This window comes from Trichosurus vulpecula, chromosome 5 (assembly GCF_011100635.1).
Source record: "Trichosurus vulpecula isolate mTriVul1 chromosome 5, mTriVul1.pri, whole genome shotgun sequence".
Lineage (NCBI taxonomy): Eukaryota > Metazoa > Chordata > Mammalia > Diprotodontia > Phalangeridae > Trichosurus > Trichosurus vulpecula.
Window position 1 is genome coordinate 616,606 of NC_050577.1, and position 13,041 is coordinate 629,646.

General features: G+C 41.9%; 1 protein-coding gene across 3 annotated transcripts in view; it reads right to left on the reverse strand.

Annotated features, from left to right (window-relative positions):
- Positions 1–420: 420 nt before the first annotated feature.
- LOC118850271 (serum paraoxonase/lactonase 3-like) overlaps positions 421–13,041 on the reverse strand; it is a 120,656-nt gene continuing 108,035 nt past the window's right edge. For all 3 annotated transcript variants that reach the window (XM_036759538.1, XM_036759536.1, XM_036759539.1), the window contains 4 exons: positions 5,375–5,575; positions 3,400–3,481; positions 2,995–3,123; positions 421–680 (listed from right to left, as the gene is read on the reverse strand). In XM_036759538.1, coding sequence (XP_036615433.1) covers positions 522–680; positions 2,995–3,123; positions 3,400–3,481; positions 5,375–5,575 — 571 coding nt within the window. In that variant the 3' untranslated portion in view covers positions 421–521. The remainder of the gene's footprint in view (positions 681–2,994; positions 3,124–3,399; positions 3,482–5,374; positions 5,576–13,041) is intronic.

The window sequence follows — 13,041 nt, forward strand, 5'->3', positions numbered from 1 at the left end:
GTCTTGGATGGACAGACACTCTCCATTCCTGGATCTGCACTTGAAGCCAGACAAACATGGTAGGACTGGCCAGAATTTGAGCCCCTTAGCTGGAGCCTTCCAGAGCCTAGGGTCCCCTTCATTCCCCAATGAGGGTTTTAGAGAGTCTTGAAGAGCAGAGACAATGCCTCACGGTCACTTTGCCCTGAAGAGTTCTCTGCAGAGCCCTTTCCCAAAGAGTACAAAAACCCTCCCTCCAGGAGGAAGGGGCATCTCTCTCCTGGCTCCCTAGGGGGCAGTACCCACCTGGGCCTTTCAGTTCCCATTCTGAATGCCATTCAAGCTGGTCCCTTGCCCAGCAGGGACTCCTTCCTGCACCAAGGGACACAATGGTGGTGCCAGCTACACATCTGCTCCCCAGGAAAGGAAATGCCAACTGCAGGTTTTCTGTGTTTGTTTTTATTTACTGCTCTGTGCTGGAAGGCCAGGCCATTCTTTTCTTTGGTTTACCCAGCAAGGAGTACTGGCTCCGAGAGGCTAGTTTACAATTCACAGTACAATGCTTTATGGAGCACTGTACCTACCACCATTTTTTGTTTGTACACAGCAGCAACTGTGCTCCCCTGGAGGACGGAGCCATTGTTGGCATAGACCATGGTCATGATTGGCTTCTGGGAGAGAATGTTCTGGATGCGAAGCACCTACCAAGAAAGTGAACCAGATTCATGACCATTTTCACCAGGATCACAACAAGACCTCAAGCTGATGTGTGACCACTCAGGGACTTTTGTCTTTTGAGAGAGTTCTCAGCAATCAGGCAGAGCCTAACAGTCTCCTTTTCTTTTATTCTGGTTCAGGTCCTGAGAACATGCATCCATCTGCTTCTCACTCACCTTTCATGTCTTGCCCCAGGACTAGAAGGCTGGAGGTATAAGGTGGGGAGCTTGATAAGGCCTGATAATGTGCCAGATGATGCATATCTAGGGTGATCAAAACCTGGGAGACTCCTTGTTGGCCTCATATACATAAAAAGAGAGGGATGAGGCCACATGGGTGGAGAATAATAACCCTGCCTCTCTCACTTAAACTTTTTTTCTTGCTCAAATGCACTTGCACTCTAAATGAAGAAAATATTGGGAGGAGCTCCTCCTGGGGGAGGGATTCCTTCCCTATGAAATTATTTTCAAAGGGCTATAGGTCTGTCATCAGAAATTAAGCAGTAGTCACAAAGGAATTTCTAACCATAAGTCACAGAGTTGTCTGAAACAACAGATTGTGATTTAGTTTAAGGTAAAGATGTTTGAGGAAAGATTGTGTCTTGGCACAACTCAGTTTATTGGCTATTCTGTGCTCCAAGAGAGCTTGGCTTTTAGAGATGGAGCCTTACCTTTTGGAAAGGAAAATCTGAGTATAGAAAAGCTCTGGAAATTGACTTATGGGGAGAAAAACAGTTGGGTGCTTTTCTCTTGTCTAATTCTGGGTGTGAAAAGGGCCTGTCTACCTCCTCTAAAGATAAATAACCTTTAGGGCTCTAAGCCAAAGGAGAGGTGAGAGCATTCACTTGCAGTCATAGCCAAGTGCCAAGAAGAGCCAGGCCTGGTAGCAGCCATGAGGCCGCCCAGCAATACACCATCTTGCAATGATCCTGAGGTCAGGGGGCCCTGTGCAATCAGCAGCAAGCAGGCCCAGCAGAAGGGCAATGACATGACTTTACTAGAAGACCCTGTAGCTTTGGAAGCATGAATTACCTTGGACATGACCCCTTTGGGTATTTTCCTCTCCAAGTATTCCCTAGTTCATATGAGAACCCCACATGTATACCTCTTCAAATACATTTCCTAGGCAAATCCAACATCCCAATGAAGGTGTGTGTATTTGTAGGAATGTGTGCCAGGGTTCTAGGGTAAATGCTCTATTTATATCAGGTGTCCTAAAATTCTTTAATTTTTATTAGCTTAAAATTGAGCTACGAGTTCTGGTACCTGGGACCCTGCACTGATTTTTCTATTGCAATTTTTGTTAAATGACATGGCTTTAAAATAATTGTATCCTAGGGTTGATGAGTAAAAGAAAACACATTGGTGGGGGCTCATGAGCTATGGTTTGTTTTATTTTTTTTTCCTTGTTGCAGACCCATGGGATACCTTGAGCCTGGGGGAGTTCAGAGATGGGCAACCCCTTGATGTTGCCATCACCTATATGTGTTCTATTTCATTAATGAACTCTGAAATTCTTTTACCTAATCATAATCTTTGTTATTCCATCTTCCCAGTGTCTTACAACCCTTAACTCTGTTCTTCATCCTCATGGTGCCCTCTTTTCCCTTCACTCCTCATTACTTTCCCACGTTCTCATCCCTGTCCTGGTCACACTCTCCTCAACTGTCTCTCTCGATGCCTTGGTGAGCCCATTCAAACCTATATTACACCATTCCCTAATCTCATATCCATCACTCCCTTGTCCTATTGCCAATTGTGCATTGCCAGATGCCAACCTTGGATTCTTCTGACCACCTTCCTTCTTCTCTCCTTTTCACACACTGCTAAAGGAAGTCACACACCCAGGCTGACTGGGCCCACTACAAACTTTCACCTGATCTTAAATGCCCAAACTCATCATTCAACTAAAACCTCTCTTTCCAACATTCCCAGTGACCTCCTAAGCACCATACCTAGTGGCTTTTCCCTGACCTCTCTGCAGCCTTTGATATTGCTGGTCACTCTCTCCTCCTTGCTCCCTTCTCTCTAGGTTTATTGCAGACCCCAGTGTCTCCTGGTTCTTCTCCTCCCTGTCTGCTCTTTCTCTGTCTGGTTTGGGTCATGCCCACTAACCAAAGTAGTCCCCTAGGCTCTGTCTTGGACCCTCTTCTCCTTTCTCTCTATGTCTTTTCTCTCCATGATCTCATCAGTTCCTGTGGAAGCAGATTTTCCTTAGTACCAGAATCTCTCTGGTCTTCATTCCAGCACCCTTCATTTCTGAGCATGCTTCAGCCCATGAGTACAAAGGAAGCCATACCTCTGATCCCGGGGGGTCTGCAGGGTCATACATCAGCACCTTCAAGCCATGGGGGTGACATCCTGCCCAAACGTCGCCCGTGGCAGGATCAACAGATAAGTTATCAACTAATGTGCCCAAATGGAGAACCTTTTAAATAAAAGGTATGTCATTAGGAACTCATCTTTCCCTCCTTCCCAGACCACCCCTTCTATCTCCCAGGAAAAGACAAGGCTAGGACTGACCCATAGTGACCACTGCTGCCCTCTTCTCTCTTCAGATGGACTTTGCTGCTCATCAGTGGAGAATGACATCTCTCCTCCCCCTCTTCCCCTGCAGTTGTGGAGGCCCTGACACTGCCTAGAAAAGCCTCTCTCCATAGTCTATCTGGGAAGTCACCTTCTGAATTGCCACAGGGATTGTTACCTTCTCTTGAGTCAGGTTCCAGTTGTCATGTCTTTTCATAATGTGGATGCTCTGAGAGGTCAATGAAGCTACATAGACATACCTTCAAAAGAAAGATGTGTTTGCCTCTAGGTTGTTGTTGTGTTTGTCCTTTGTTTTCCAAGAAGACCATGACATCAGGAACATGATGACATGACTTGCAATTGACTTTGATTTGAATGAAGGAGGGCTGTGCAAGGGCACCAGCCTCACTTTCTCCTCCAGAGCCATCTGAGTCCAGTGACCAGATATTCATCAGGATAACTGGAGATGGCCCGGGATGCAATGGGAGACCCTGGCCCTTTTAGGCTAATGCCTTTTCAGGTTTTCACTTTGATGGCTGAAATAGCTCAGCTAGGAGAGCGTTAGGCTGAAGATCTAAAGGTCCCTGGATCAATCCGCGGTTTCAGCAAGAACAGAGGCTGCCTCTAGAGGAATGAATGGAAAGGAAAATGGACCCCACGCTCCTCCCCCCTTTTATTCTGGAGAGAAGGTAGAAATATTGATTACAGTTATAAGCATTACTGATGTACCTTATAAAATTAAAGAGGTTAAGAAGGCATTAGGTAGTGTCAGAATGCCCAGGGCACTGGACCTCGAGTCAGGAAGACCTGAGGTCACATGCAGACACTTACTAGCTGTATGACCCTGGGCAAGTCACTTCATGACTGCCTGCCTCTATTTTCTTAACTGTAAAATGGAGATAATAGCACCTCCCTCCCAGAGTTGGTGTGAGGATCCAATGAGATTGTATTTGTAGCCTCTGTAAAGGCAGGGAAGCTGTTATTAGAAGAAGAAGGTCACCAAGGAGGGAGCAAAGCTGAGAAGTGAATTTCCTTCCCTTCTTTCCTTCCTTTCCCTCCCCCCCTTCTCCCCTCCCCAGCTCCCTATATCTTTCAGTGGCTACAGAGGTTCCTTTCCTAAGCCCACATGAGCACGTGGGCCAAGATTCTGGATACACCCCATTTTTCCCCTTTGTCATGAGCCAGGGAGAATGCCTATAAAGTGATTAGAACTTTCCTTGTAAAAGAAGGTACAGAATGAACCTCAGATCCATCGGGAGATGTTTCAGTGGGCTTGGTTCAAGGTGTACACTCCATTTCTGGATGGTTGGGGAAATAAAATCCTAACCCCAAATATAGATCTGGGTGGGGTAAAACTCTCCAACCCTGCCATTTCCAAGGTTACTCAGGGGCATTTTGGATATGTTTAAAGACCTTTCATTTAAACATGCATAAGGTAGTTAGGTTGTAAAGTAGAGGCTAGAAGGCCTGAAATCAAACCTGCCCTCAGACCTCTGCTAGCTGTGTGACCCTGCACAAGTCATTTCCCCATTGCCTGCCTCAGTTTCCTTATCTGTTGTTTTGAGGAGAAAATGAGAGAATATATGTAAGGTGCTTCATAAAGACTGGCTATTATCATTATTTAGGGTTATCTTTAAGTAATGGGCAGATAGATGGCATCTCTGTTACTTCCTCTCACTGCTCCTTCTGTTCTCCAGAGCTGAATTGAACCCCTCTCACCCTCCTCCATGAGAGCCTTTCAAAGATTCCCAATTATGCCACTCACTGCCTGAGTCTTCTCTTCTCCAGGTTACACATCCACTCTATCTCCAACTGAGCCTACATGTCTGACTTCCCATTTCCACCCACCTCCTTAGACTTAGCCCATTCTCTCCTTAGCCGGGTAGGCACATGTTGCAGAATCTTTGTCACAGATTTCACGTCAACCGCTCAGGTGGTGACAGATTTTTGAGTGAGGAAACACCAACAGGCTCCTCCACGGGGCCTGGTATGTACCTGCCACCCATCTCTGCCTGCCCCCCACACTAGGAATCTTCTTCATACTGAAAGTATCTGTCACTGAAGCCCAAGAAAACTACCAGGTCCTGGGCAGAGGACTGTCCTCCAGCAAGCAAAGGGGTCAGTGGAGGGGACTTTTAAGGGTATGTACATACTTCTTGTCTGGGGAGATAGTGATTCCGTTAGCAAGGCTAAACCCATTGGCCACCTCTTTGACTTCTCCAGGACTGTAATAAATCACATTGGTCCAGTGTAAGTCCAAGAACGGCTCCAGTTGTGCTAAGAAGTGATTGGTGAAATAGTGGTCATTGGTGGCATAGAATTGTTCTGGTCCTAGAACCACGATGTCATTCACACTGCAATGAGGGATGGGGGATGGGGATAGGCAGAGAAAGAGAGAAAGTTAACGCACCACCTGGATCACACTTCAGACTTAAGCAAATTATTCTTGATATTCCAGCAATAATGAAGTAATTTATATGTAAGGGCTCCCAGGAAGATGTAGAGTCAATAGACCGTAAGAACTAGTTCCATAAGCCCCCACCTCCCTCCCACCACTAAAATAACCCGAATAACCACAGTATATCAAGAAAAGAGAGCAAAATACAATCACAAAAGGGTATAGATTAAAGGTCACCAAGACATACCTTTCACCTTCAACAGAAAGAGTCCACTCTCACGGAGTCAAACAGAGCTCATTACTTAAGAGACAGAAGTTGTTTGGTTTATTCTTTAGTTTTAGCAGCAAAAACAGTCATGGGGGAAAACCTTCAGAAATCTTATAGCCTCAAATAAGTCAGAGAGGGTTAACAAGCATGTATTAAGTACCTACTGTATGCCAAGCACTGGGGATACCAGGAAGGCAGAAAATACAGTGCCTGTTAACCTCAAGGGATGGGGGAGCTCATTATCTGATGGGGGATAAAGCTTGCCAACAGCCAGGTAAAGATAACATATGGACAAGGTAATGTGGAGATAATCACAGCCAGCATTAAAGCAGCTGACCTTGTGATCCTGCATCCCTGTGCAGCCTAGGCTGGGATGAGCTGTAATACAGGGAAAATTAGGAACCCCTGAGAAACCCCTAGTTACTGACAAGCACTCCCAGAATGAATGGACTCAGATATCTTTGGCATTTAGCAAACCCCCTGGGACTCCATGACTCCACCAAGGAATGTCAATAGATAGGACCATCCCACTGAAGGATAACCTGGCAGACCCTTTCTAGCAGATATCCCTGGGGCTCTGTGACTCCACCAAGGAATGTAAGTGAGATTATCCCACTAGTAAGATAATCTGACTGGACTGAATCTTTTGATCAGCCAGGACCTTTGTTCCTGTTCCCCCCACCCTGTACCCCCACATATCCTATATAAGTCAAGCCATCACCCCAACACATTGCCATTGATTTGGGTTGCAGTACCCCGATGGCCGCCGGCTAATAAATTCTCCACTTAAAACTTATACTCTGTGGTGTGTCTCACTTGCTTCTGGTACAACATTTTGGAGGCCCCAGTGAGATGAGGCGATATTACGTGTTACCACCCTGGAGACACACATAGAATTTCGGACCTCAACAGGGAGTCTCTGTCCCCAATCCACCTTCTCTCACTTCAGAGTGCCGGCTCCTGGGGATTTCTTTGCCTAGGACTCTGATGTGGAGTGACGGTCTTGAAGAATGGGCTCTTTGCTGACCTGTCCCTTTTCGGCCTACAGAGAATTCTGGTTTTCAGACCTCTAGAGGTAAGGTTTTTCTGTTTTGGGGCTAGCCATTGGGTCTCTGTTATCACGATAACCCTGACGAGGCAAGTGGTAAAGAGCTGGGGGGGCTGGGACGCCACCTTCCCCATTGGGGTGTGGGAAGATTGTGGTGTTTTCCTTGAAGAGGAAACCTGGTTTATTTTCTTTCCTCTGAGGGGACCTGCTTAGCCTCAATTAACTCATGCTATTGGTTATCTGTTTTGTGTTGGGGTTTGGGAAGATTGGGGTGTTTTCTTTGAGGAGGAAACCTGGTTTATTTTCTTTCCTCTGAGGGGACCTGCTTAGCCTCAGTTAACCCATGCTATTGGTCTGTTTGGGGTGTGGGAAGATTGGGGGTGTTTTCCTTGAAGGGGAAACTTGGTTTATTTTCTTTCCTCTGAGGGGACCTGTTTAGCCTCCAATTAACTCATGCTAATGGTTTTCTGTTTTGTGTTGGGGTGTGGGAAGATTGGGGTGTTTTCCTTGGAGAGGAAACCTGGTTTACTTTCTTTCCTCTGAGGGGACCTGCTTAGCCTTCAATTCGATCCACACTGTGTTTTTTGTTACATTTTGAGTTTGTCTCTGTTCCTGTATCTATGTCAAAATTGTGAAATGTCTATGTTTTATTAAAAAATCTGAAACATAGGCAGCCAGAGATATCAGGCTGCAACTAGGGAAACAGACTCTTTTCCTTGTGGTTCCTGTTTGGTTAACATGGAACTACGGCGGGAATGGATTATAATTTGGCAGATTTGGGGTTTTAAATTGTTAAAAAATTGGTTAGTTGAATTTGGGAAGAAAGAACTCCTGAAACTGTAAATCAATTCCAGGAGCTCACTCTTGCTAAAACACCTCCTCCCAATGAATGCCTTCTGGCTAAAACCTCTGTTAAAGTCTTCAGTGAGACTCTCGCATTTGTCTTAGTCCCTGATCACAGTTAGGGACTGGGAATCTTTTCCCTTAGATTCAAGTACAAAAGAGGTTTTTGGGAGTGAACAAGGGGTGAAGTTTGCTTGAATTATAATCATTGAGATCTTTTCACTAGGGCTGCAGTAAAGGTTAGAGCAGTTAAATCAAACTCCTCTCCTCCCAGATCAGATTAGAAGAGAATGCAGGAGAACTGTAGGGAAAACTTAAATCACCCTCCCCACCAGGCAAAAGGAGGAGAGGGACAGAAATTCACAGACTGACAGTCAGTCCTGTGCCCATGGGTACCTTTGTGGCCTGTCCTTGTGGCAAAGTTTAAAAGGTAAATTTGTGAAAGAGAGAGATAGAAAACCTGTATAAGGAATTTAGGGGGGTTGTAGAATGGCATCTTGAGACTACCTGTCTAGTCAGGAGTCCATGTGCTCCTCTTGGATGCCATGTGCTCCTGGCCACACCCTTCCCCCACCCTCCACATTGAAAGATTATCAGAGCTGAAGCTAAAAGGAAACTTGTAAAGAAATAGGGCTGGTTAGTTAGTGCTTGGAAGAGTAGGCTCCTTGCCCTCAAGGGGCTGCCAGAACCCACCTAGGGAGGAGCCCTTAGAATACTAAAAGGGATTTTTTTCCTTTTATCTGAGACAGCAGGCTGAAGGGGAAACTGAGAAATACTTTAGCTTGGTAAAAAGAATGAGTGGGGGAGTTGCAAGCCATGTGCTCTTAAGGACCGCTCCCTCTTATCTTCCTTGGGAGTCCGAAAAAAAAAATCCTTTAGGCATTTTTGTATAAGATGAAGCTTGGAAAAAGTGGGTGCAAAATTAAATTTCTCTTTTCTTTCATAAGTTCATTCATGGCCAAGCAAAAGTTCCGGATACCTGGGCCAGAGGTAGTGGTGCTGAAGAATATACAGTTAAATAAAGTGTATTTGGGATGTTAATGTATTAATATATGTGATACATGTATTTATATATTAATGCATTAATATAATACCGGAAGTAATAGGACCAACAATTCCTATATTGTCTCTGGAAATGCAATTGATGTCATCTGAAATTTATTGTTTCTGTATTTTAATCTGAGTTTGATATGTGTGAATTGGATGCTTTTAAAGGATGTGATGAAAAGTTGGTAATTTTAAACTATCATATTTGGTTTAGAAATGTATCTACTTAGACTGAAATGAGTAGTTCAAATTTACATATATAATAATGTTTAGGGCATCGTTACATTTCTATAATATAAAAATATTTTGTTAGAGTTGCATTAGGTTAAGAAGTTGGACAATTGCTGTAACCTAAGAAATTATCACCTCCAAGTTTTGTCTGGAAGTTCAGTTGAAATTGTTCTTGTTATAAATCAACTATTTTGTTAAAATGTGGTTTTATAACCTTTTCTTTTTCAATGCAGAGTATTGGGCCTTAGAAATTAAAATGTTACCACTAGTGGTTATGAATCAGATTTGATTTGCTTATCCAACTCAGTTATGATCACTAGATTGGTAATTAATTGGAATCTGTTTCAAGTTTTAAACACATGATAATTGCTTGTGGTGTACTTATTTCTAAATTTGTTATTATATATGAATTGGTTAACATCGCATTACCTGTGCTGTTAGAGAATAATTTCTCTTATAATCTGGATGTTGTTAGATTAAGAATTGTACTTAATTAAGAAATTGAGGTTGTTAACTGAACCAAGGATGTTTAGATATTCAATCTTGTGAAAGTTTTCAGGGTAGAGGGATTCCTATGGACAAAGCTTTTAAAGTCTTGGTAAACTTTGTTATTGTAATAAAAGCTAATTTAATTGGGTATAGAAACTAAGTGTTATCCCCATTACAACATCTTTTTGACTAAAGAATTTTGTGATACCTAGAAATTCTGTAATAACAAAGAATTCAGTGTGATTTTCAAGCCTGTATCATCTAAAGATATATATTTATGTATGTTAATCTGGAGGTTGATGGACTTAATTGGTGATGGCACTTTGGGAATATGAATGAATCCAAATGTTTAAAGGTTATTATGCTTCAAGAAGGAGACTCATCTCATTTTTAGAGCATCCAAATAATTTTCTTCATGAAAGTTTAGTGACAATTCCTGTTTATGTCAGGATAAAAATTTTAAACTTTTGAAGAAGGGAAAATACTTTTGAAAAATGCTCTGTAAAATCTTTTTGTATAATTTAGAAGGCCTGCTGAATTTCCACCTGTAAGCTAATTGGTTGCAGTTCAAACCTGCAGTTTTCCAAGTTCTGGGTGAGAACCTTATCTGTAGAAGTCTTGGGGGAGGGTGGTTAAAGCATGTGTTTTATGTACCCCAAGAAAGGCCCATTCAATGTCTTATTCTACATTTTTGAGTAAGGAGGCAGTCTGCATTCCTTCCTCATCCCCCCTGTCAGAAGGGAAGGAAGGGGGAGGGGCAACAATTACTGGGATTTGAGGTTTTTTTTTTTACTGAAAGAAGGAAACAGTAGAGGTCAGAAGCCTCCAAAGCTGGCTTTTTAAAGTCAGCAGAAGTGATGGGTTTTTAGAATAAGATTAGATTTCAAGGAGGATGTGGGTCTTAAGGATATAGTTTTTATTAGTGAAGCTCACCATCTGATGGGAAAGAACCCACCCTCAGGGGGAGATGAGATGGCAGATCTCTTTAATCAGAAATAAGCAGGTAGTGACAAAAGGGAAGTTATCTGCCAGAATCTGTTACCATTGTGAAAGAAGTAGTTTTTTAAAAAATAGGAGATTGGATAAATGCAAATATGTGAAATCTTGTTGTTTTAATCAAATGACTGGTTATATTGGTACTCTTGCATAGCCAGATGAAAGATAATATTGTTTCTAAAGTGTTAATGAGAATAATTTAAAAAGGGAAGAGAAGTTTTATGATGTAAGGTTGAATCATTATCCTATAGACTAAGACTGGGATTTTAAAGTTATATTGTATTTATGTGAAATAGAGTTCTTAGATGTTATAAAGTGATATAAGAGTAATTAGGTATTGACACAAATAGTGTAATTAATTACTGCGACTAAACCAGAGACATCTTCAGTTTAGGGAAACAATTCTAGAAGTGTTTTGGAAAATGTTTTTGTGATTTTAAGCGAGAGTTAAAGCTTAACAACGTGTATACGACTTAATTCCTGAAGTGTCCCTTTTTTCCTCCAGAATGAGTTAACAGGGACAACTCCATCAACTTGTGAGGTCAGTCGTTAACCTCTTTTGTTTGTTTAAGCAAGCTGGAATGGGATTCCAGTATACACAGTTATGTCAGTAAAAAGTACTAACTTATGAGTTGTTTTGTCTTATGGTTGAAATGTAAAGGAAGACTGAGTAATGGGTTTGAAAAATTTGGAAAGGTAAATTAAGGTTGAGGGAAAATAGGAAAAGCAGATAAGAAAGTTTGGGGACAAATGGGAGTTAGCTAAGCCTCTCCTGTCCTGAGAATAATAGTTTCAGATGGTCAAAGTAAGTTGGAGATGAGTGTGGGGAAGCATTTAGAAGATGGGAAAGTTATGTAGCTTGATTTGATAATTATTAGCTCAATGAAATTTGGGCAGTCTTATCTGAAGGATATTTATTTGCTATTTAAGATTTTATGGGACTACAATTTAATATTGTCTTAAGCTCTGATTACAGGACTAGGTCACATGAAGCCAGTAATGGCATGGCAGGCATTACAAGCTGAGAATTTATAAGGTGGATCTGCCTGGGAACAGTTGTGAAGACGACCTTGGTCACAGCCTAGGTAGGATCTTCCTGACTCTATTTCCCAATTCTGCTATTTCCTTTCTGAAAAAGAAAGTCCCCACCTGGTTACACCTAAGCCCTGCTTTCAGCACCTGGTGACTATAAGATTGGCTATCAGATATGACTCATGCCTGGAATCAAACAGAGCTAAGGAAGTTCTTTCCTACTGTTAAGATATATGACATAGTCCCTCGTTTCTTTCATAGCAAATTTAAATTATCAAGAAGTTTTGTAAGCACTATGCTAAATCTGTTAGGTAATAGATAGATGAATATTGAAATATCTCTGAGTTATTATAATAGGATACAGGTATGAATAGCTTACAATTTTAACCTATGTTCATGACCAAATAAAACATTGAAATAATATAGGGATAACATCCTCCAAAAGGGGAAAATGATTAGGCAAAGCAAATAAGGCAAAGATGTAATGTGATCAATGTCTAATAAAAGGAAGGGATAGTGAATTTTGAAAAAGGCAATAGGATCAGACTGGTTCCCCTAAGAATTATGTACAGATGTGTATGATTGGCTCTAAAAATTTATCAGTTCTGGAAATTCGAGCTGATAAGTGTGTTTTGGTAATAAGATCTTAAATTTGGATGCTAACACAAGAAAATTGTTTAAGATAGTGGCACAAGTGAAAATATATCCCCTTTGTAAAGTATCTGTAAGTTATAGTAAGTTAAAATTGTCTGAGAATTTCTAGATCTGAACCAGAGAAGCAGAACTCTCTTTTACTATCAAGGGACCAGATAACTACAATCAGGCATCTGGGATTTTAAAACTACTGCTTTAAATGAACATTGTGGCTGTAATGTGCAATTAATTGCTGGAATTGAATCAGAAACATTTTTTTAGCCTTGTTAAGAATGGTTTGTGGACTGTTTGTAAATGCCATAAAACAGACATGGCATGGCTAAAAGTTTATGATGTTATATATGATTGTTAATAATGATTGAATTACTTTGTATGGTTCAGGTTTAAGTTTTCTTGTTATCCAATTTATGAATGTAAGACATGTGACATGCAAATCTTCCCCTCTATGGTGAATCATCTAAGTAATTGGTCTGTACCTGACCCAACGTAATTGTGCAGTTTGTGAATTATGGGAAATACTTTATTGTAATTGTTTGGACTCAGCCCTGTGTGACCGGGATACTGAAATACTTCTTGTATTTGTTTGAACTTAGCCCCGCGTGACTGGGACCTATGTTGTGTTTCTTTTCTTAATCATCAAATTACATGTGTTCTGGGAACCCCGTGTGAGGAGTGGACATCTGGGCCTATAGGAGACCTTGCCCTGCGGTTCCAAGAGCCTGAGAGAGACAGCGCTGGATGCGGATGGCTTTCTCATAGGATCCGGAACCAGAACCTGAGCAAAGACCTGCTTTTTTCCCTTCTGAGTCCTTGT